General features: G+C 38.1%; 1 protein-coding gene across 2 annotated transcripts in view; it reads right to left on the bottom strand.

Annotated features, from left to right (window-relative positions):
* AP3B1 (adaptor related protein complex 3 subunit beta 1) overlaps nucleotides 1–22,473 on the bottom strand; it is a 275,539-nt gene that overhangs the window by 92,247 nt on the left and 160,819 nt on the right. For both annotated transcript variants that reach the window (XM_075066996.1, XM_075066997.1), the window contains exons 16-20: nucleotides 21,700–21,886; nucleotides 20,593–20,723; nucleotides 18,177–18,282; nucleotides 16,098–16,254; nucleotides 13,363–13,537 (exon numbers count right to left, since the gene is read on the bottom strand). In XM_075066996.1, the coding sequence (XP_074923097.1) occupies nucleotides 13,363–13,537; nucleotides 16,098–16,254; nucleotides 18,177–18,282; nucleotides 20,593–20,723; nucleotides 21,700–21,886 (756 nt within the window). The remainder of the gene's footprint in view (nucleotides 1–13,362; nucleotides 13,538–16,097; nucleotides 16,255–18,176; nucleotides 18,283–20,592; nucleotides 20,724–21,699; nucleotides 21,887–22,473) is intronic.

The following is a 22,473-nucleotide window of genomic DNA, read 5'->3' as shown; positions in this document are numbered from 1 at the left end:
GGGGACTTTATCCTCGACAGCAGTGACTCTAAAAGGAAGATAGTGGTCATAATGAACAAACAACTCAGTGTGAGTTCCCAGTGTAATGCTATAGCATAAAGGGCTAATGTGATCCTTGGATGGATAACCAGGAGAATCGGATTAGGGATGTGACCGATACTGAAATACTATGTACAGCACCCACATTTTTTAAAAGATGTGGAAAATTTGGAGAGGGTGCAAAAAAGAGCTACACAAATGATTCAAGAGATGGCCCAAATGCTTTACACAGTGAGATCTTTAGAGCTCAAAAGAGGATGAAGAGGTGACTTGAGTATGGTGTCTGAGTACTTTCATGGGGAGAATACACCATATCTTTAATCTAGTGGAGAAAGGCATAACAAGTACCAATTGCTGGATGTCACAGCCAGACAAATTTAAATTTGAAATAAGGCATACATTGTTAACAGTAAGAATGACAAACCATCAGAACTAACTACAAAGGTACATGGCAGATTCTCAGTCTCTTGTCTTCAGATCAAAACTGGATTCCTTTTTGGAAGACATGCTTTAGTTAAACAAGTTATTGGGCTCTATGCAAGAGTAGCTGGCAGAAAATGAATGGCCTGTGGTAGACAGGAGGTCAGACAAGATCATGTAACGGTTTCCTCTGGCCTTAAAATCTACTAAACTTGTGGGATTTGAAGGTCTGTCAGGGATGGAGGGGAGCACCATTCTCCAAAGAATCATTGCCTAACAAACCACTCAGAATCCTGTAGGCATAAATAACCAGGGACTTCCCCTTTGTACCTACAAAACATCTCTTTTACCTGATTGCCAACTGCCAGTGCAAATGAACTTGTAGCATAACACCTAGTGAAGTCTTGCTGTTACTGGAGATGGGACAGGTCAAGGAGTACTGGAAGATGGAAAACTCCACGTATGTCCTACTTTAAGGTAAGTTTCCCATGGATATCAGCTTTAGGGCTATTCTAATTTACTTCCAAGCTGCCCACAACCCCAAATACACACCATTGCCAAAATATTAATATACTTATATATATTCAGGCATGCCAGGGGACAGAAGGTCTTGTGGCTAGGGCAGGCTGGAAACAGGTGGAAGAGTTTCACAGCCAGAAATAGAATCCAGATTGCTTAAGGATGAATACGGCCCTCTTCACTCATTAATAAATCATAAAAGAATTTTGTCAACAACACACCTTTGTAAGGTGTGGGAAATACTATCTCCATTTTAGAGAACACAGACACGGGACAGATTAAGTGACTTGTCCAAGGTCACAGAGGAAGTTGTGGCAGATCCAGGTCTCCAGTGTGGCAACAACCAGAAGACCATCCTTCCTCCTTTTTGGTGTGATCTTTGACAAGTTATCTGACTACTACATGCCTAATTTTCTTATGTGTAAAATGGAGATGATAATTATCTATCATATTGGGGCACAGTGATATTAAATTACTAATGTTTATGATGTGTTAATGAGATCCCTGCATAGCAGGCAGATGTTTTTCATAAGTGCCAAGTATGTTTATGACTACTTGATGTATGCTTAACTTTGTGGCATGCATGTGCTTTTGTGAAATTTCCACCTTAAACATCTATTTTATAACTGAACTTTTTCAAACATATCTAAGCATGAATTCCTCCTCAAGGATGCTATAGTTGGCAAATATGAATTTAAAAGTAAAAATACAAAAGAGAAATCAAATAAAAAAAAGACATTCAAAGGACGTAATATAAACTGAGTTAAGATCTGTGATGCATGTCCCCACTCTCCTCCTCCTGACCAAAAAAAGGCTGTGGATATGGACAAGGGAAGGCATTCAGTACACAAAATGGCATATGACTCTGCTTTATGGTAGGATTAAGGTCTAATCCTGGTTACGGTTTCATCCTTATTATTTGCCCCATTCTGGATAGGACTGTCCAAGATTTTTAACTCCTGTCTTGGGTTTCTGCAGTCCTACTCCTAACCAAACTCTCATGCAACCAATTAAATTCAGTACCAAAAAAAAAGTGTCCCCTGCTCACAAAGGGTTACTGTGGGGAAAGAGTGGGAGTCCTGAGTCTGTCAACAACAGCAGTGCCAACTCCATCTGTAGTCAAGTCCAAAAAATCCAAAATCTCTTGTAATCACTTGCCTCTAGTTGCTGGAACTTTTACGAAAAAACATCAAATATCTTGAGAATCATGATAAAAGTCATGAGAGTTGGCAACACAGCAACAATAATACTAATAATTGGTAGGGAAGAGAAGCACAGATGAAAGGACAGCCATCTGAAGAGCAGCTGTACTCTTATCTGGGTTGAGGGCACATAATAAGGAAAGGAGGGTGTGTTTGGCCAACCCATTTTTCTTTTCCACTACCACCAAATTTACATTATGGGGCTCAAGAGAGAGATGACAAAAATGTGAAGAGGAAAGGAACACAAAGGAAAATGTCATCCTCCCCTTAAAAGATCAGTAACACAAAAGAATTTAGCCACATCTTAACCAAGGAATACACCCACTCTGGTTCTGGATAGAACTGGAATCAAACCTATAGGCTGAGCTGTCTTGATTCTAAGAACTCAAATAGACCACCTGTAATTAGAACATGTTCAGATTCAAGGTTTAGATCTCATCATTTTTAGTGTACACTGAACTTTGAACCAATTTTTCCACCACATTACATCCTCATAGTACTCCTCTGGTTTACTGAAAATTTCAAAGATATACCATTTTGTGACACCACAACTATAAAATTGACTGCATGATTTCAATGATGACTTCCAATATTCATGGTGTTACATTCTGGAATAGCTCTTCTGAACCAACAACTAATAAGAACATCTCACAGAGGTTGAAAAATGACTCTTTAAAAGACATTTAAAATGTATTTTCTGTACTGAAGTCAATTTTCATCTGTTTTGCAGTTCATGTGTGAACTATTGGGCTCAGGTAACTCAAGGCCTGAACAGGTTTTCCTTTGACTTTCCCAAAATATTTTTGGAGAATAACCGTAACTACAGAATCATTACTTCAATTCTGTAATACATGGCAGAAAATGACATGTCGTTATGTGACTTATTAAAATGCTGTGCTGAGCAGAACAGTTGTAGTTTTCCTTCATACAACAACAGTATACAAGGGCCTTCTGGGAACTGTAGCCTCCCACCCAAAAAATCAAACCAACCATATCAAGATAAAGTTAAAACATAAGGCAAGTCTTATTTTCTACTTCATAACCAAGATCCTGTAAACACTATTAAATATATATCAGGTCACAGCAAACATAAGGACAGGGCAAGTTAAACTGGTCTCTCATTACAACTTGATTTTTTTTCTTTGAATTTTAGAAGGAGAGAAATTCTTTGGCTTTCTGGGAATAATAAATAGCCAGGGACGGAAACCAACATTACCAGGAGCTATTTCTACTGAATAAAAAAAAGCCTTGCATTCCAAATCAAGGCTATAAAAAGGTTCTGAAGTTTGGCATTTCTCTGTGACATTTTTCTTTGCTTTTTTTTTTTTTTTAAATAAATCCACAGTAAAATCAAAACAGCTTCCTACTTAAAGAACCTACTATGGAAAAAAAAGCTGAATGCTAAACAAAGAAGTTAAGCTATATTCTATCAAACATTTCTCCATTTGCAATTCATTTTGGTAATAGAGATAGAACCTGCATAAATGCATACAAGACTTGAAGCAGGAGATTTCTCTTGCTCAATACATAATTCATGTGCTCTGCCTGCAAAGTGTGTAAAATGAGAATTTCACACCACAGCATGAGCCATGGAGCTGCAGAGAAAAGGCAGATGAAATCATATTTTACTGTGTGAATTTTATTTTTTAGCCTCTCAATATTTATACAAAACCATCATTAACAATCCAAATGCATTGACAGATCACCCACTGTTCCCATTGTGTTAACACTTGAAAAGAGATCAGGCAGAAAGACGGACAATTTGTTTTTGTATTTTTTTTTAAATAGTGGATCAGGTTTTTAACAGCTGAGTGACTGTATTAGGTTTGTATAAGAATGCCAATGGTAGTTGATTTTAAAATCCCAATGTAGAGACTCCTATTTATCTGTGCAACATCCTCAAATCTCCATTTTATTTCTACAATATTTGATTATGTATCTGCATACCTCAGAGTGTCCCTGTTGCAAAATGAAATACAAAACAGCAGGGTAAAAAAGTGAATTCTCTATTCACTGTACTTTAACTAAAAAGAATAAAACAAGATTTTTCAAAGCTAAATTTTCAAAGAGTGAAACATGAAAACATTAAAAATATTACCTGCAGCAAAAGTGATTTGGGGCTATTTTACATGCTAATTTTCACAGCAGAAAATAAACCTAGATGCAGATGCAAAATATTTACACAAAAAGCAACCATTTTTCTTAATGGTTGTTGTGCTAAATAAAGTATTTTGATTCAAGACCACACCATGAAACAACAAATGGAAAATAAACTCAAAAATAGGCTCAACATACTGTAAAGTTCATCGGACCTGGCGTGAACTTGGAAATGTAACACAGTCAATGTTAATTTCTTGCTTCATACAGCACAATATTTACATGAAATATTTTCAATTTGAATTACAGAGGAAGAACAACAATAAATCTTATGTCTCTTTGTACACTGGATCAAACTCATATAGAAACGGTAAGGACTGGCCAATCAAAAAACCTCAGTTCATGAACGCCAATAAGAGGGGTTTTTTTAGTTTAAAAAATTCTGCTACCTTCATGAGGGTCGTTCCAGTCTAAAGCAGTTTATAGAACCTATAAGGTGGCTCTCTTTAAATAGCACTTTCATAACTTCACAAATCTATGCTTTTGATACAATATAGGATCATTTAATAGACAGAGCTAAAACTGCATATTACATTCACACAAGACAAATATGTGAGATTTACAGAGGTAATGTAAAATCTAAAGACTTCAATCCACATAGACTTTATGTAAATTGTTGTGGAAGTGAAAGTTAAACCTGTTATTTCTTGTACCTCTCTTTACTGCAGGAAATATTCCTCTCAAACCTTAACTATCTTCTCTATAATATGCAGGTCTGATTTCTTTTCTGCAATGTTATAAGGTTGAAAATTTTTAAAATTCACAATGAACATGATCAATTCATTTATTAACGTACCATTAATGTGTGCGTGTGCGTCTCTGTATATACACAAACAGTGGTCGGCCCTAATAAATAATCAGATGTTTAAAAACAAACAAACCACAGTTAAGTACAATCTTTGGCCTCACAATCTACGACCTGATCGAAATGGGAAGGTCCCACAATCCAACTCTGATCCCATTGGCTTCAATCGGACTTTATGGGGGAGAAAGTGTCAGACCACACTGATCAGATTATACAACTGGGGACCTTTGTAAAACAAACAAACAAAATAAACCAAACACCTCTGCACAATGGTGACCAGCAAAGAACAGATGTTTTAAAACTTTGTATGTGACCTTTGTAGGATAAGCACAATTTGCTTTGTTTATACAGCCTATTTATGTGATATACACTAGTGGTTCTCAAACTTGGGCCACCGCTTGTTCAGGGAAAACCCCTGGTGGGCCAGGCCAGTTTGTTTACCTGCCACGTCTGCAGGTTCAGCCGATCACAGCTCCCACTGGCCACGGTTTGCCACTCCAGGCCAGTGGGGGCTGCGAGAAGCCGCAGCCAGCACATCCCTCCGCATGCGCCACTTCCCGCAGCCCACATTGGCCTGGGACAGCGATCGGCCGAACCTGCGGACATGGCAGGTAAACAAACTGGCCCGGCCCGCCAGGGGCTTTCCCTGAACAAGCGGCAGCCCAAGTTTGAGAACTACTGATATACACGAACAATGACGGCCCAATCTGGAGTGCCCTGCATACTCAGAATTCCCAGGAAAGTAAATGGAAATTATAAGTGTGCAATCAATGGTAGGATCAGATCCATAGGATACACAAGCTACACCTTCAAGTTTCATCTTAGCTTTTTACAGTGTCTAGAATCAATGCAAACAATTATATTTTATTTTGGTGTCTGAACAGTAAAATTAATCTAAAGACTTTCCATGTGGCAGAGGCTTGCAGAATTGCTGCATAATGAGAAGCAGAGTTGGGAGGAAATGTGTTCAACATAGAGGTACTATTGATATTAATATACATTACACACTGCATATAAAATATTTAGTATATCTATAATGTGAGTAAACACACAAAGATATACACACAAATATATTTTTCAGGTAAACTTTCCTTGAAATAGAACTGAAAAGCAGAATAAAATCTGTTCTATTGAAGAATAATTTGCAACAGTTTAAAATATATTATTTTAAACAACGCCTTCTGTAGCTGTATATTTAACAATGGGACATACTGAACAATTGTAATACAACATCTTTTGTGATATAACCATGAATGTTCTTCATACAATACAGCAGAGATTACTATTTTACTCCGCATTATAAGGAAAGCTGCTTATCTGACACAAAGTTTCATAAGAAGATTTCTTCAAGGCAAAGACGGTTTCATTATTCTCTGAACTTAATCCCTAATGCTTATACACAAAGTCACTACAGGTGTCTTTGTTGAAGAGTTAAGCTTGGGTGACTGGCATCCAGGCCAGTCTTGCCCAACCATGAGCAGCCATTCTGCACAAACATACTTGAGTTAGCGTCCTCACTGGTGCTGCACTTCCTCATGTGTATTACTAGGACTTCCAGGAGCATATCCCATGGTTCTTTGTGCTGTAGTAAGCTGAACCACTATGATTCTTTCCCAGTAAATTGTGTAAGAACTTGTCTGGTCTTCTGGAACCTTGGGCACATGGGAGTTATTGTGAGAAGAGGCTAGTGAGTTATCAGCACTTGAGTGATTTAGCTTACATCCTCACTGCAAAGTGGGCAGATTACCATCTTGATTGAAAGCAGAACCTGGGCTCTAACCCATACCCCAGCCTTGCCAGCTAGCTTGGGTTTAAAGTGCCACTAAACAGGGGCAAGAGATTTGCGTATATGGATGGAAGGGAGTTAGAAGAAACACCCAAGTAAGAACCTGGGTTAACTGCAGTGAAGACACATTCCCAGAATATACATGCAGATGCACAATAAAAATGCTCTACATCTACATCTGTTTATACAGAATAGCATTAGTTAGTTTTGATGAAAATATCTATACTCAATAGGGAAAGTTCTCCCAAATTATATGATCTATAAGGAATATCTGCAGGTGATGCTGCTGTGAGCTAACCACAAGTCTTGTATAAGTATAGAGACATGAGAATTGAGACTGAGATTGAAATTTAAGCTACTAACGCTGAAGCAATGAAAATACCTAAATCTTTCACAGTTTGTTATGTACTATCCTGCACTTAAAATGGTACCACTGATTTTTGGAGAGGGGGAAGAGAATACATTTTATTCCAGACTTTTAAAAAACCATGGTGTACTCATTTATTTATGAATGACAGTATTTTTCATGATTTATGAAACTATAAGTGATCACCCTAACCAGCAACAAAATCCCTTCAAGGAAGTAATTTTATCTCATATCCATTATTTATCTTGTAGCATCAGAATAGTTTTAGTTTTATAGTGTTAGCCAGCACAAGCTGCAGTAAGGTTTTTTTGGGGAAAAGTCAATTTTTTCTCTGAAGTTGAGCTATTCTGATGTAAATTCCATCGTCACTAGTCAGAGGTGGTAAGAATTAGTTGTATGTTGTCATTTATATTTTCCATTTCATACAAATGTTGGCATCTACTTCATGGACTCAAAGACCTTATCTACACATGCAGCAGCATGTAGAGTAAGTGTAGCTCACTCAGACAACAAGAACAGAAGGGACCACTGTCTAGTCTGACATACTGCACATTGCAGGCCATACAACCTCACCCATATATTCCTCTAATAGGTCCATAGCTACATACAGCAGCATATAGCTTTGGCTACCAGAACCTTTCCCCGCTTCCTCCGCCCTGCCAAAGTCTTTCGCTGCAGTGGGGAAAGACTCTGGCAGCAGGACACTAAAAATAGCAGTGTAGATGTGAGAGACACTGCTTGGACGCACAGAGCGCCAACAAAGTATACACCCCAGGACTCTGGAACGTAGGGAATTCTACTCTATAAGCAGTGCCTCACCATCTACACAGATATTTATACCCTGCTAGTATTGTCTGTTCTCTACACACTGCCTTAAGCACCTATAAGTACCTATAGTCAACTTCAGGTACTTGGATTTTCCAAGAATAAAGGCATGGAAATGACTAGTGCTATATACCTGTTACAGACATTTGGTCATATAGTCACAAAAATGATATAAGCCAGCAACAGAAATAAGGCAGTATATGTTGTGTGGTGCAATTTTTCCATACACTGCACAGCTGGATACCGAAAAGCACTCAAGTGGAAATTCCAATATTGGAAAGGATGGCACAACGAAGCGGCCAACTCCTTCACTTTTGGAAAGAAGAGTTACGGAAAGTTATTATTTTTGTGAAAACCCACATTCTCAGAGAATGATACAACCAAAGCTACTGAGAAAAGATTTCAGGTTGATGGGGAAAGGTGGATTTTGTGATGGGGAAAATACTGGCATATTAGATAACATACAAGATGATAATTTGCTATTATTTTAACAGTGTGGTCATGCAGCAATACACCATGCAAAAGTTTGGAATTGTTCAGTTGAAGCCCACCTCTCAATAGCTAGTATTCTTCATCTCTTTCTTCCAACTGTCTATATTGTTGCTTGTAATCAAAGCTTAAAACCACATGCATAAGGATTTCAAATTAGGGTATTCAAAACAGTAACCCTGAGAGAGCTCCAGTTGGGGCCTCTGAATCACAGAAAGTTTTGCTTAGGGGCTTAATGGTTTTGCTTCCAGCTTTAAAAGAGTTATTATTTTGTAAAACACACACAAAACATTCAGACAAGGATATTTTATAATATACAGAAAAGTAGGTGAGATCGCAATAGCTACCTCAGCTCTCTGCCTCTTTATTAACCTTTACCACCTATCAACTGGAAGACACTCCTGTCCATGTGCTGCCTGTGGGGTAGAGGGGGTGCCTATCTGTCTATCTTCTTCCTTCTCACTCCACAGGTCTCTGACAAGAATACCTGAGAGCTTTCATAGTGCATGCACTGTTGTGCAAGCATGAACCCAACATTAGAATATTCATACATTTAGTTATTATTTTGGGATACTGCCAAGATTTTCCTGAGAAATGCAAATCAGATGGAAAATAGCCTTTTTAGCAGTTTATATCAGCAAAAGCTAAACAGAATTTCATGAGACAAAGAAAAGGAACTTCTGTAGCTCGAGATTGTTCCCACTGCCTAATATCAAAGGTCTGCAGCACACAACAGAGATGTGAGAGCTTCTCAAAAAATCCTTTATAATGGAAAGTCTAAAGCAACCTAAATACATCCAAGTCTTTTTATTCTTATAAAATGTTTAGTAACAGAGCTGGTCGGAAAGTGGTATTTTCCAGAATTTTTTTCAAAAGAAAATATATTTTTCACAGATTTTCACTGAAATATTGCAGTTTTCAAAAGCTGCAACTTTTTTTTTTGTCTGCAACATCTCCTGATGTTCTGCAGCGTGCGGGTAAAGGAGAGATTGCTGTTTCTTTCTCATCCACTTACCCGCACCCCCGTTCCCCAACCTGTAGGCCCTGGAGTGTGTGTTTTGCAGTTGGTATGTTAAAAAGCGTTTGATATGAGGTCCAGTAACTCAACAAGCTGCTTGGGCAGGGTCCCTGTCATAGGTCTCACCCCCACTCTGAACTTTAGGGTACAGATGTGGGGACCTGCATGAACACCTCTAAGCTTAACTACCAGCTTAGATCTGGTCTCGCTGCCACCATCCAGATTTCTAAGTTACCTGGAAAACTCTCCCCCTCTCCCCCCGAAAACCTTCCCCTCTCTGGGTAGCCTTGAGAGACGACTCCACCAAGTCCCTGGTGAACACTGATCCAAATCCCGTGGATCTTAAAACAAGGAGACTGTAACCATCCCCACTCCGTTCCCCCACCAATTCCCGGTGAGTCCAGATCCAATCCCCTTGGATCTTAAAACAAGGAAAAATCAATTCAGGTTCTTAAAAGGAAGGCTTTTAATTAAAGAAAAGAAAGGAAAAAGAAAAAACCTCTGGGAGACAGCATACAGCTGATCTCACAGACAACAGATTTAAAACACAGGATGTTCCCCTGGGCAAAACCCTTAATACACACAATAATAATTCCCCTAACTGCACAAAGACAAGTTACAAAATAAAACAAACATAAACCTATTTATTCCTTTCTAAAACGTTCTACTCTGATAAGAGGCTGGTTCCTTGCTCTTTTTCACTCCAGCTGAAACTGACTAAACAAAGGAAACTTCGCTCCTTTCTTTTGAAACATCTTGTTCCCCCAATGGTTCCTCTGGTCAGGTGTCAGCTAGGCTAGGTGAATTCTTAACTCTTTACAGGTAAAAGAGGCATTAACCCTTAACTATCTGTTTATGACAGTCCTTGAGCACAATATTGCACAGTGAGGGTGTGGCCTCCATGTCTCACACAGTGTATGGGCTCCCCTCATCTCATCTCTCTTACTTTCTGTGTGGAGGAGGGGAATATTTTGGGACTCTAGCTTCCAGCCAGGGTTCCTGGGCAGGCCTGAGGGTGGAGAGGAGGCACTGCCCTTGGACTCACGCTCAGGTTTGTAGAAACCAAGGCTACTCATGCACAGTTGAAATCAGGACTAGATCAGCCCTGCTAGGTAGTTTGGGGAGTGGTTGCCTTGTCAGATAATCTTTTAAATAAAGTTGCAGTCTCCGCATTTATCCATACTGTGGCATACATGTCACACTGTTTCCATATCCACATCAACAGTGTCAGGTAACATCTGTTTTGATTATATTAACTGGTCTTTAAATATATAGGAATGTTAAACTAAAGGTGTTTGATTTTTTAAATGCCTAACGCTCAAATAAACTTATCAAAATTAAAATGGAGACTTTGCAATTGTGGATCTACTCTGGAAGTTACTATAAAAAATATACATGGGTAGAAATGAACAAAACATTTTGGATGCCAATAGGAAAAGATGTTTCACAGAAATTTTCACTATTCTCCTTCCCCCACAAGGTTCAGCCTGGGTTTCACATTTATGATGTCCACATTGACTCGAACATAAGGTTTTGATCAGCTTTGAGTAAAAAAATTACTTTGCTAATTTCCAGGCCTACAAATTCAGCCAAAATCTGAGAGCTGATTCTTTCCTTCTCACGCGCTGCCATCCATAATAAAGGTTCTGAAAGCTGAACAGTGCCCTCATTTATAGCTCTGCAAAATCACTGCCCTAAACATTTGTTTAAATATGCAAGAAGGAACAGAATCCAGCACACACACACAGCTATTTCAGCTTTGCAATGTTAACTTGAGTAAAAAAGTAGTGTAACTTCTTTCCCCCCACCCATTTAAGCAGTTATGACTGACCATACCCAGACAACAGCTCTGCTGAGTGAGATGGTGTCATTTTTGTACATTGACACTTCTCAGAGTCCAATTTAAAAGCCACATTTGATTTTATGCATCTTATGAGAGATCTCATGGAATTTGGGAGTCTTCCCCAATTCTGAAGCGACAATATGTTATATACTCCCCCTCCTATGAAATAAAACACATTTTAACCACAGTATGAAATGCTTTGAAGTTGCAGCTCGGGCTGCAGCTTAGGATCTGAAGCCTTGGGATGAAATTGGGCTTCAGAGCCTGAACTGAAGCCTGAGCCGCAACATTAAAGCGCTGATTATACAGCTAGTTTTAGCGTGCTAGTGTGAGCACCAGTATCCCAAGTCTGTCAGCCTGGGCTGGGAAGCTCACTGCAGGCTGACCAGACATACCCTTAGAATGCAGCATGTTAGCACTACAAATCAGACTCCTCTAATGCACTTAAACATGCTGTGTGGACAAGCTCTTAGTTTCGCAAATACCCAATACACTTAGGGATGGTCTAGACAGTATTTGGTCCTGCCATGAGGGCAGGGGACTGGATTCGATGACCTCTCGAGGTCCATTCCAGTCCTAGAATCTATGAATCTATGTGCATGCTAACTTTGACTAGAATTCACTGGGGGTATCTGTGCACTTACGCAGAGGTGTGCAAATGTGCATATGACTTTTTACATGCACGTTTGAAGATCTGGCCCTACATTTATTTGCACAAGGTGACTTCAACAGCTAAACAGAGGCCGAGATTCTGAATTCAGTTGTAAAACTGAAATAACTACACTGAAATCAGTAGTTAATTGGAACTGGAAAAGGTTCAGAAAAGGGCAACAAAAATTATTAGGGGTATGGAACGGCTTCTGTCTGAGGAGAGATTAATAAGACTGGAACTTTCCAGCTTGGAAAAGAGACGGCTAAGGGGAGATATGATTGAGGTCTATAAAATCATGACTGGTGGAGAGAAAGTTGATAAGGAAGTGTTGTTTACTACTTCTCATAACACAAGAATTAGGGGTCACCAAATGAAATTAATAGGCAGCACGTTTAAAAACAAACAAAAGGAAGTATTTCTTCACACAACGCACAGTCAGTCTGTGGAACTCATTGCCAGAGGATGTTGTGAAGGCCAAGACCATAACAGGGTCCAAAAAGAACTAGATAAATTCATGGAGGATAGGTCCACCAATTGTTATTAGCCAGGATGGGCAGGAATGGCGTCCCTAGCCTCTGTTTGCCAGAAGCTGGAATGAGCAACAAACAAAGGCGCTGACTCCGTGGGTGCTCCGGGGCTGGCGCACCCACAGGGAAAAATTAGCAGGTGCTTAGCTCCCACCGGCAGCCAAGTTCTCCTTGCCGCCTCCTCCTCACGTGCTGCGCCCTGGCTCCTCCCCCTCCCTACCAGTGCTTCTCATTGCCTGGCTGCCTAACAGCTGTTTGGCAGCGCTTTAGACTTTCTGAGAGGGAGGGGGAGGAGCAGGGACACGGTACACTCAGGGGAGGAGGTGGAGAAGGCGTTGCAGGGGCGGGGAGGGGATGGATCATCTGGGTATTACCTATTCTGTTCACTCCCTCTGGGGCACTTGGCACTGGCCACTGTCGGAAGACAAGATACTGGGCTAGATGGACCTTTGGGCTGACCCAGTAGGGCCGTTCTTATGATGTAACTGAGACTGAACTCTGGCCCCAGGAACACACAGAAGGTTCAGCCAAGTTTTCAGTATTTTCAAATATTTGTTAGATATACAAGGAGTTTTAATCTGGATAAATAAAATTAATTTTTACCACGCAGTATAATCTCAGAGAACTTCTACATCCCAGAGCCCATTAAAAAAATGGGAATACACATACATGAATGACTGAACACAGCTTTATAGAGGTAATGTAGATTTTACCTTGGAGGCAATAGCATTTTTAGGTTTCCTAGACTCAGCATCACTTTCAGAGTCAGATTCTGATTCAGAGTCCGATGAACTTTCCTCTGTTGAGCTAGATTCTGAGCCAGAGGAACCAGAACTTTCCATTTTTTTGGAAATCATTTTTGTTTTCTTCTCTCGGTCTTCTGAGTCACTATGTGTAAAAAGAATAGGTTCTTCATTCATTTGTAAAGTCAAGGAATAATGAACAATTTCTGATTGTAAGAAAAGAAACCAGCATATAGAAAACAAAACACTCAGAAAATGTTCTACTCTCTGGCATTCAAAACTTTTAATAAACTAGGCTCTCATTAAAACTGAAACCTGGTGAAGATGGCACAAACAGCAAGATATATCCACAAAATTATATAGACATTACTGTGTATCTCTAAATAAACTATCTTACCACATTATCCAAACCCATCAATTACATAATCACATACACTTCAAAAAGAACAATAAAATGGAAAGGTCATAAACCACCACTAAAAACAAAGTCATCAATAACTATTAAGGGAATAACTAATGTCTGGGTGCACTAAATTTATGGCATTTTCTAGAAAAATGTGTCTACCGTATTACACTGAGAAACTTTCAGATTAGGTAAGCTTTGATTAAAGGAATCTGGATGGATTTTAAAGCTTTTTCGGGGGCAAAACAACATCTTTTTTCTGGTCAATTTACTATTGTTCATTCATGCCTCTATATTAAATTAACTAGAAAGAGAAACATATTTATAAAATGAATTGGTCTGATGCTGGAATGGGCCAACACACAGTGCTGTTGTTGTGCCACATTCTCACACCCTTTCTCATGCTGAGTAGTACCTTACTGAAACAGCTCATGCATGTCCGTGGAATATTTCACAGGGCAAGATACCACTCAACAAGAGTAAGGCAACTACATAGAGCACGGATTTTTAATGGAAATTTTGGTTCTGGATTTTAAATAAATTTTACATTTTTGCTAAGTCTTTGGGGGAAATGAAGGTATGTGCCCTGTGATGCTACTGTTCCACAAGACGCACAATACTTTACAGAGAGAAAAAAAATGCTGGAAAAAAATCTAAGGAGACAGAAAAAAGTTGGGAGGAAAAAATCAATATTTCTTAGAACTGAATTCTCTGAAGCTAATATGATTCTCACTTATTAAAAATGGAGACATGGTAACACTACACATGTAATTATATTTTAACGTTAAACATTATATTTTTAGAATCAAAGGAAAGTAATACTGCTTAAGGCAGTAGCTTTAACATGCCATGAATCTAAAACTGAACAAGAGCGCTACAGCCACATGTAGGAAGCAACTGTTACAAGAACATATTTGTTTTTCAAAACCAAGGTGAAAGAAATAGGAGGTTTTTGAAGTAACATCAGAATTAAACTGCACACACAAAAATCTTCCACAAACATTTATGAGGTCACTGAAAAAAAGACATAATTTTCTTCTGTTTAAAACATAGCTATTCATTCCAATCAAAGCTGGTGCCAACCAAACCCATCTCTGTTACCTCACAGGCCCTAACATGGAACCTATACAACAGTATTTGCATCAAAAAGGAATCCACTGTGAGCCAGATATTCTTTCAGTTCAATAAGTAAAGCAATTCGTTTTGAATAAACACAGCTTCTAGCTTTAAGATAAGATTTTCAAGATAAAAGTATTATTTTATTATGCATCATTCAATTTTGATGGGTAATCATTGTTTACCTTACTACTTAGAATTTCACATGTTAATCTAATGAAAAGAATTACTGGTAACTAGCTTTTTAACTTTGCAATGATGAAAAGCCTGTATTAATTTAACCTACAGATTTCATTTGTTCTGAACAGGAAAAACAATATAAATCACTTTTAAAATCATTAAATCCTGACTTAAATTAATAAAGTCATAATTAGGGCATTATGCTGTGTTTGTTATGGAAGTGGCAGGGCGAGCTGCTTTAATTACTGTCTGTAATAAAAGGAGCAGAGTGCGTGCTGCGCCCCAATCAGCGCTGTCAGCCACGACTGAGCTGAGCAGCAGACTCATCAAGTGAGCTGGCAGCAGGCTACAGAGTAAAGGGCGATCATGTCTGCAGAGGCCACTTGCTGACAGCAGTGGAAAAAACAGATTCATACAATCCAAGGTATTAGCCCCAATTACTCAAAATTTTAATGATACTTTAATACATTATAATGCTGTTAATAATGGACAATCTTAAAAAACGCTAACACTTAAATATCTTATAACTGTCTCCCTTCACAGCCCTTGCCTCTACTATTTGGATCATAATCTTTTTAATATAACATTATTTAGAAAAATCAATTGTCTTAGTTACATAATGGCAAAGTGTTGAAGGATTTAATTTCAGCCCTCAGCAAAATTGCTGCAAAAGGTAATTAAGTGTTTCATACAACTGCCTGATCCCTTAACCAGCCTCCCAAGGTTACTTCTATTTTCAGAAAGCCACCCCAAGATTTTGCTACTGAGGTATGAAAATTCAGCTTAAGAAGAGTTCAATTAATGAAAATATGAAACACATACATTCAAATTATATTGAAAAAGGTAATGTCACTCAAAATGTGTGGGCGTTTATGGCTCTTTTAAGCCAATGTTTTCAGATATTTCCACTGAGTGAAGAGAGTAGCCTAATTTGGTATTCAAAAGTGTTTATAGACAAAGCACTCTGAAATGCTCTTTAAAGGATAAACACACACAACGTATTTACCTTTCCTCAATAGTTTTGAACTTTTTCTTTGCTGTACCATCTTTGCTCTCTGATTCACTGTCACTCAGTTCTTCACTTGAACTCTCACTATTCTCCACGCTGCTGCCTTCTTCCTTCCCATTTTCCTCTTTTTCACTTTCACTAGTAGATTCACTCTCTAAAAACACAAAAACATTGCAACTTACATTTTTATTAATATAGTTTTATATATGTAGTACATAGTGGAGCCCAAATGTGTATATAGCTATAAAAAAGAAATGCGTTAATTTTCTTCACCAGATTCATTTTATATTTACCCAGAGTGCAAAAGTTTTTGTTTTTTATTTTCTTTATCCTTAACTTGTAAATTTTGCTATTTCAAAAGGCTGTTCTCTTGAACAGGCAGTACTGTACCTGTCCAAATTAGGACACTTTAAATTGATTAGTTGTACCGAGATTCTTACCAATACTCTTGAAAAAAAAAATACATGTAAACACAAGGAGTAAGAAATGACTTCCTGAATCCTCTAGTCTAAGCCCTTGCTCTAATGAAGGACTACCCTCCACGCTAATTCCCTAAGTATTTTATTTAATCTTGAACACCTGTATTGATGATGATTTAACCACCTATTTCAATAAGTTATTCATTCTCTAACTAACCTTATAGTTAAAAAAACATTCCTCATGTCTAACTTCAGTGTATCCTTTTCTAGCTTCATCCACTAATCACCGTAAGTAATTCTCCTCTACTAGGATACACTCATTTTTTAGCAGGAATTCAGATGTGAAAACATCTCTTTTCCATGCATTTCAACCTTACATACACACATGCTAATTCTTCTGATTCTCAAATGCTAAACATTGAGCCCCTGATTGCTCACTATGTCTGAGCTATATTCAGATGCAGTGGAGAGGGGCAGCCTCAAGAAGCTGCTTATGTGGCTTTAAGTACCCTTAAAAGACTGGAGTATCTGGACACAAAGTTCCTTACTTCACTTATCTCACACAACACCTCTGATATGAGCCACCTGCCATTCTTTCCCCCATCATTAGCCCAATGTCTACTTAAATAGAAAGTCTGGTACTCTATAGCAAAAGCACAATGCAATCAAACCATAGCTCAGTAGTTTGAGCACTGGCCTGCTAAACCCAGGATTGTGAATTCAATCCTTGAGGGGGCCACTTAGGGATCTGGGGCAAAAATCAGTACTTGGTCCTCGATGACTTTTCGAGGACCCTTCCATTTCTAGGAAATAGGTATATCTCCTATTATTATATACTATAGCAGTGATACTCAGACCTCAGTGGTACAGGAGCCAAATAAGTGATCATCATTAACCGAAAGAGCAACAATCGTGTGAATTAACTGTTTCATTTACTATAGTATTATATATTCAGATTTAAACAGCATGATGGGAAATATTTAGTTTTATATTATTATTATTTATTATTCTCACTGAGTGAGACTAACCAAGTATTATTTTATCAACTACAATTGGTTAATAACAAATAATAATTAATAATAGTTAATAATTAAATCACACTGTTTTAATATGTGCTACAAAGAGCAGCAGGATACACATTAAAGAGCCACTTATGGCTCCTCAAGCCTCAGTCTGAGCATCTCTGCACTATAGCGTAGCTGAGTATTAACAACATGCCATTGCATGTGGCCAAAACAGACACCTCAGTAAAAGCCAATTAAAATACTTCGGATCCAATCCTGAGAGACGATAAATATTTGCAACTCTCTCCTACTATGTCTGTAGGCATTTTTATTCCTAAACAGTATGCACATTTGACTTCAGCGAGTTGCAGAACCTCTCAAAATCAGTCATGTTTGATAAGAGTAAAGCCTTCCCATGTATTTTAACTAAGAAGCAAAGTAAAGTTTACTAAACTCATGTAATTTACATACTTACAGATGACATAGCCATACAATTAGTATTTATCACACAGCTGCCATGAAGTTAAGTGTAAGCATTATTCCCCCATTTATACATAACGCTGATTTTTTTTTAACTGCTCCAGCTGTAATAGCACCATGTTTTGATGGTATGATACGTCAAAGAGACTCGTAATTAGTAGCCACATACATACCGGTGTCAGTAGTACTGGCTGATTCCTCCTCCTCTGAATCAGAGTAAAACTTCTCTGCAGGTTTCTCTTTCTTTGCCTTGCCTAATGCTACAGACCATTCTTTTCCCTGTAAGTGAATCAGAAATGTTTCTACATATGTAAACTTAAATTGAAAGCATTTAATAAAATAATTTACTTCTCTATTCAGTTATGTAGGAAAAGACAATGTGGCAAAGAAAGCCAATGGGATCACAGACTGCCTCCAAAAAGGATTATTATATGTAAGATAAGGGAAATTATTATAGATTGTATTATGATAAAACCAGGAGTACTAGATCACTGGATGCAACTGAGCTCAGCTTTCCAGAAGCCTTAAGGAATAAAGAATGAGAAAGGTGGCTATATACCACCTTCAGGGCCCCCAAATTTTAAGTATAATCTTAAGACTCCTCTATCTTGTTCTAGGCTGCAACGTCCCCCTCAACAGGCAATTTTTACTCACCAGAACACACATGTTCTGGCCATATCCTTTTCTCCTCATCCAAATCCCCTATACCATGGGAGAGAGAGGGGAATAGAGCAGTGTAGGACTTGTGGAGGATTGCTGTAGCCTGGGAAAAACACTGACAGCCAGCTAAGCTAGCAGTGTGGTGCAAGTCAGTTACACAGAGCTGGCAGTGATTTGGAAATCACATTAAAATTTAGACAACAGGAAGCTATGGTAACAGGGTTGGATGCTATTGCATTGTATGAATACAGGGACCACAGAGACTTGGTTAAAGCTCAGTACAAACATGGGCACTTCTGGTAATGTTTTTTTGCTCAAAGACTAATCTACGTTTGAATTCTCTACCTCCCAATTCATATTCAGGAAGGAAAAAAATCAAACATTTACTTGGATACCAGTGGTACCTTGAGATGCTTAATCACTCAGGTTCTCTCTCATATGTAGTATTAAAGAGACTGCAAAACTGGAGTCAGTAAAGAATTTTCCCAAGGACATTCTTGGCAATACCCTTGGAGAAGGACTGTCATGTGTCAAGATCCCTCAGCGGTACTCTATTAGACACAAGTGGATATATCTCACATGATCAATTTCCTGTGACTGCAGCAGGCAAACACCTTACTATCTTCAATATTAGGTATAAAGATGTCTTCACACCTTCTTTCAGGCCCTCCTCTACCCCTGGAATGCCCTTACTGAACTGATTAGCTTGCCCTCAGACACCCCCTCATTCAAGTCCCTCAAGACCCATTTTTGCTGCAATTTCAGCTGGAATAGTAGCAAACACATCATCCATTTACTAAAGAAGAGATCCCAACTCTTTAACATGCTATGCCCTAGCCCTTGTAACTTATATTATTGGCTGCCTCATTGTCCCTGGCTGTCTTACTGCCCGCTAAGTACCTCATATTTAAATTTAGCCTGGCAGTTGCTCAGGACAGAAATCACACTCCTTTACAGAAGCTTTTCTGTTTTGAGGGCTGTCTAGCTCACCTCTGATGTCATAATAGTAATTTACACACACACACACACACATGATTTTCAGAAGTCCTCCTGAATGATTCAGGAGGACAAGTCCCACTGACTGAATGGGACTTGTGCTCTCAGTTAGATGATTTTGAAAATAAAATCCCACCCATCATATATTCATGTGGCGCCTAGAAGCTCCATTCAGGATCAGGGCCCCATCATGCTACAGGATATACAAACACATAGAAAGACTACACCCTGTTCTGAGTTCACACTTTAAGCATGAAATTAGTATGAAGGTGGAAGACTGATTCTTAATTCAAAAACTGAGTATCCCATCAGAAGAGGAAGAAAAGTTATACATTGTGCATTTTAGGTTTTCTGAATAGATTCTGCATACCACTGTTTCTTTCCCCATCCCCACTATACTATGAAAGATATGCAAAGGACACATTCATGGTTTATCTTTGAGTTCGTTGTTTGCTCTTGTGTATAACGATATTTTCTTATTTTCTTCTGTTTAGGCTTAGATTGGATTAAAGGTTACATTAAATGGAAAGAAGTTTCTTTTACTGCAACTTATGCACCATCAACTGCAATCAAAATGTTGCCGCACAACTTACAAAAACTCAAACCAAGGTGAAGAAAACTCACGGAAGTGAGGAAGATGGAAGAAAGGAACATTTTCCATGAGAAAACACACACTGCATCACGGTGGGGGAAATCTAATTTTTTCCCCCATGAAAAGGAATATTACATGTAGAATAAATATTTAAAACCTGGAAATCTCCAGTGTCAAACGTAGGCCACATAAGATGAGTGGATTCACTTTATAGTTTACACAAACCAAAAGAATAATTTAAAACCATTTTGAAGGAAAGAAAATCTTTTATATAACAAGACTATTTTTATCTTAAATGTCTACAAATACGTTAAACAAAGTTACTCTTAATGTCAGCGTACCAACTCAATTACTTCAACATTTCGCACTGATGGGTCAGGCGCCATCTCTGGCCAATTAGATAACTCCAGGTACCCAGTGGCTTTGGTGTTCAGAGTATGAGATAAGGTGCCAAGCTGGAAACGATCCCTATCTATTAAAAAAAAAAAAAAAAGGGGGAGGGGGAAAAATATACAAACAACATGAGCTCTATATCACAAAGAGCAATCTTAATCATGGCTAAAGGTAATTGGCATATTACCTCAAATGTCATGGAATAAATATAAACTAGGAAGCTCTTCATAGGTCAAAAAACTGATTTCAGTCCATAGATTACAATAATCTCCCCCATAATGGTCAATAAAAAAGCTAATCAGTCAGTGTGTTTAGAGGTGTAGATCTGAAATGTAGCATCTCTAAAAATTACTTTACTGTGAATATTAAGAATGACAGCACAGCTAAACAATCCATATACATGTCTTGGCACAAACACATCCAGAATTTTAATAGTTTTTTTTTTTCAAAATGAAGTTGCTTCTAGAGCTTTATACCCAGGACTAAATAACTATATACAAATTAAAATGCAAAGATTATATTTTAAACTGGGAAGATAACGTTTTAATAGGAGAGAATACTATATAGTAGTTTTGATTTTTAAAAATACCTAGAGAAAACAAGTATCAGGGAAATAGCCTCATCTGAACAATAATCTGAATAGATTACATTTTTATTAAATTTCGTATGGTTAATGCATTAACAATAGTTACACTAATATCCCTCTATTAATGTGGACAATCTTGCTGAGTGGCAAAGACATCTGTCTAAATAAAAGACAAGTTTACTCTTACTTGAGATATATACTTTCTATTATTCAAACCAAATTTAAAACCAACATTAATAGAAATCAATACGCATGTTCAGGATTATCAGATAAATATAAGTAGGCAACATACAAACCAAGATGTTATGACTTTAAACATCGCTTGTTGAAAAGCAAGTGATTAAGCAAAGTGCATACTGTTCTCATTTGTATTTGCTAAGTGACACAATTTTAGGGATATTAGAAATAGAATATGCTGCCACATTGCTTTAGGCTATAAACATTCTGCAGATGATTTTGGCAATCATACCTTTAAAAGGAGACTCAAGCAATGGGGCAGGTTTCTGTGCCAGAAATATTTTTTTGGCATATTTGCTTAAAGCTCCACTCTTCTCATTCGGAACAATAAGCTGCCTAATAAATCTTGTACGGTCTCTGATGTCGTAGCTTTGATCATACTTGCTGAGATTTAATATGTACTGGGTAAGCAATTTTGTCTGTGGAAAAAAACAGGACAAGAAGAGAATACAAGTTATTTATGATTATTGATAACTCTGGATAAACATATTTAAAGAGGTAATAAAAATGAATGGTTATGTCAAACAAATGTTGTTCCATAGGGAATATGCATTTCTAATGCTGCAAATGGAATTTTGAAGCCAAACCACATGTCCTCTTCTGTACTGGGGAGGTGAATGCTGAGTACTGAGAAGCAGCCATGTGCTAGATTATTAAACTGCTGAAGTGGAAAGAAAGGCATCATTAAAAAAATAATCATATATGGCAAACCCGCTGAAGGGTCTACGTGAGGATAATGAATGTGGAAATACAACTAAAAACATGGCACTCAAAACTTAATCGGAAAAATATGCAGGACATCAAAACATCAGAGGGTATTAGGGGGCTGGCAAACTGCTTCTGCTGAGGTGTGTTTTATGAAGAGATACTGTCCCTGGCATAAGCAGTGTCTGCACTCTGACTGCACTCAGTTACTTTACCCTGAATTATGACCCATTAAAGCAGACACATGAATCACTGAACTGGATTACTGCAAATTATTTGCAGTGCATTTAGCTGTTACTTT

The sequence above is a fragment of the Chelonoidis abingdonii genome, chromosome 6 (genome assembly GCF_003597395.2).
Source record: "Chelonoidis abingdonii isolate Lonesome George chromosome 6, CheloAbing_2.0, whole genome shotgun sequence".
In the NCBI taxonomy this organism is placed as follows: domain Eukaryota; kingdom Metazoa; phylum Chordata; order Testudines; family Testudinidae; genus Chelonoidis; species Chelonoidis abingdonii.
The sequence above is the reverse complement of the archived record's forward strand: the minus strand, read 5'-3'. Positions and strand labels throughout refer to the sequence as shown.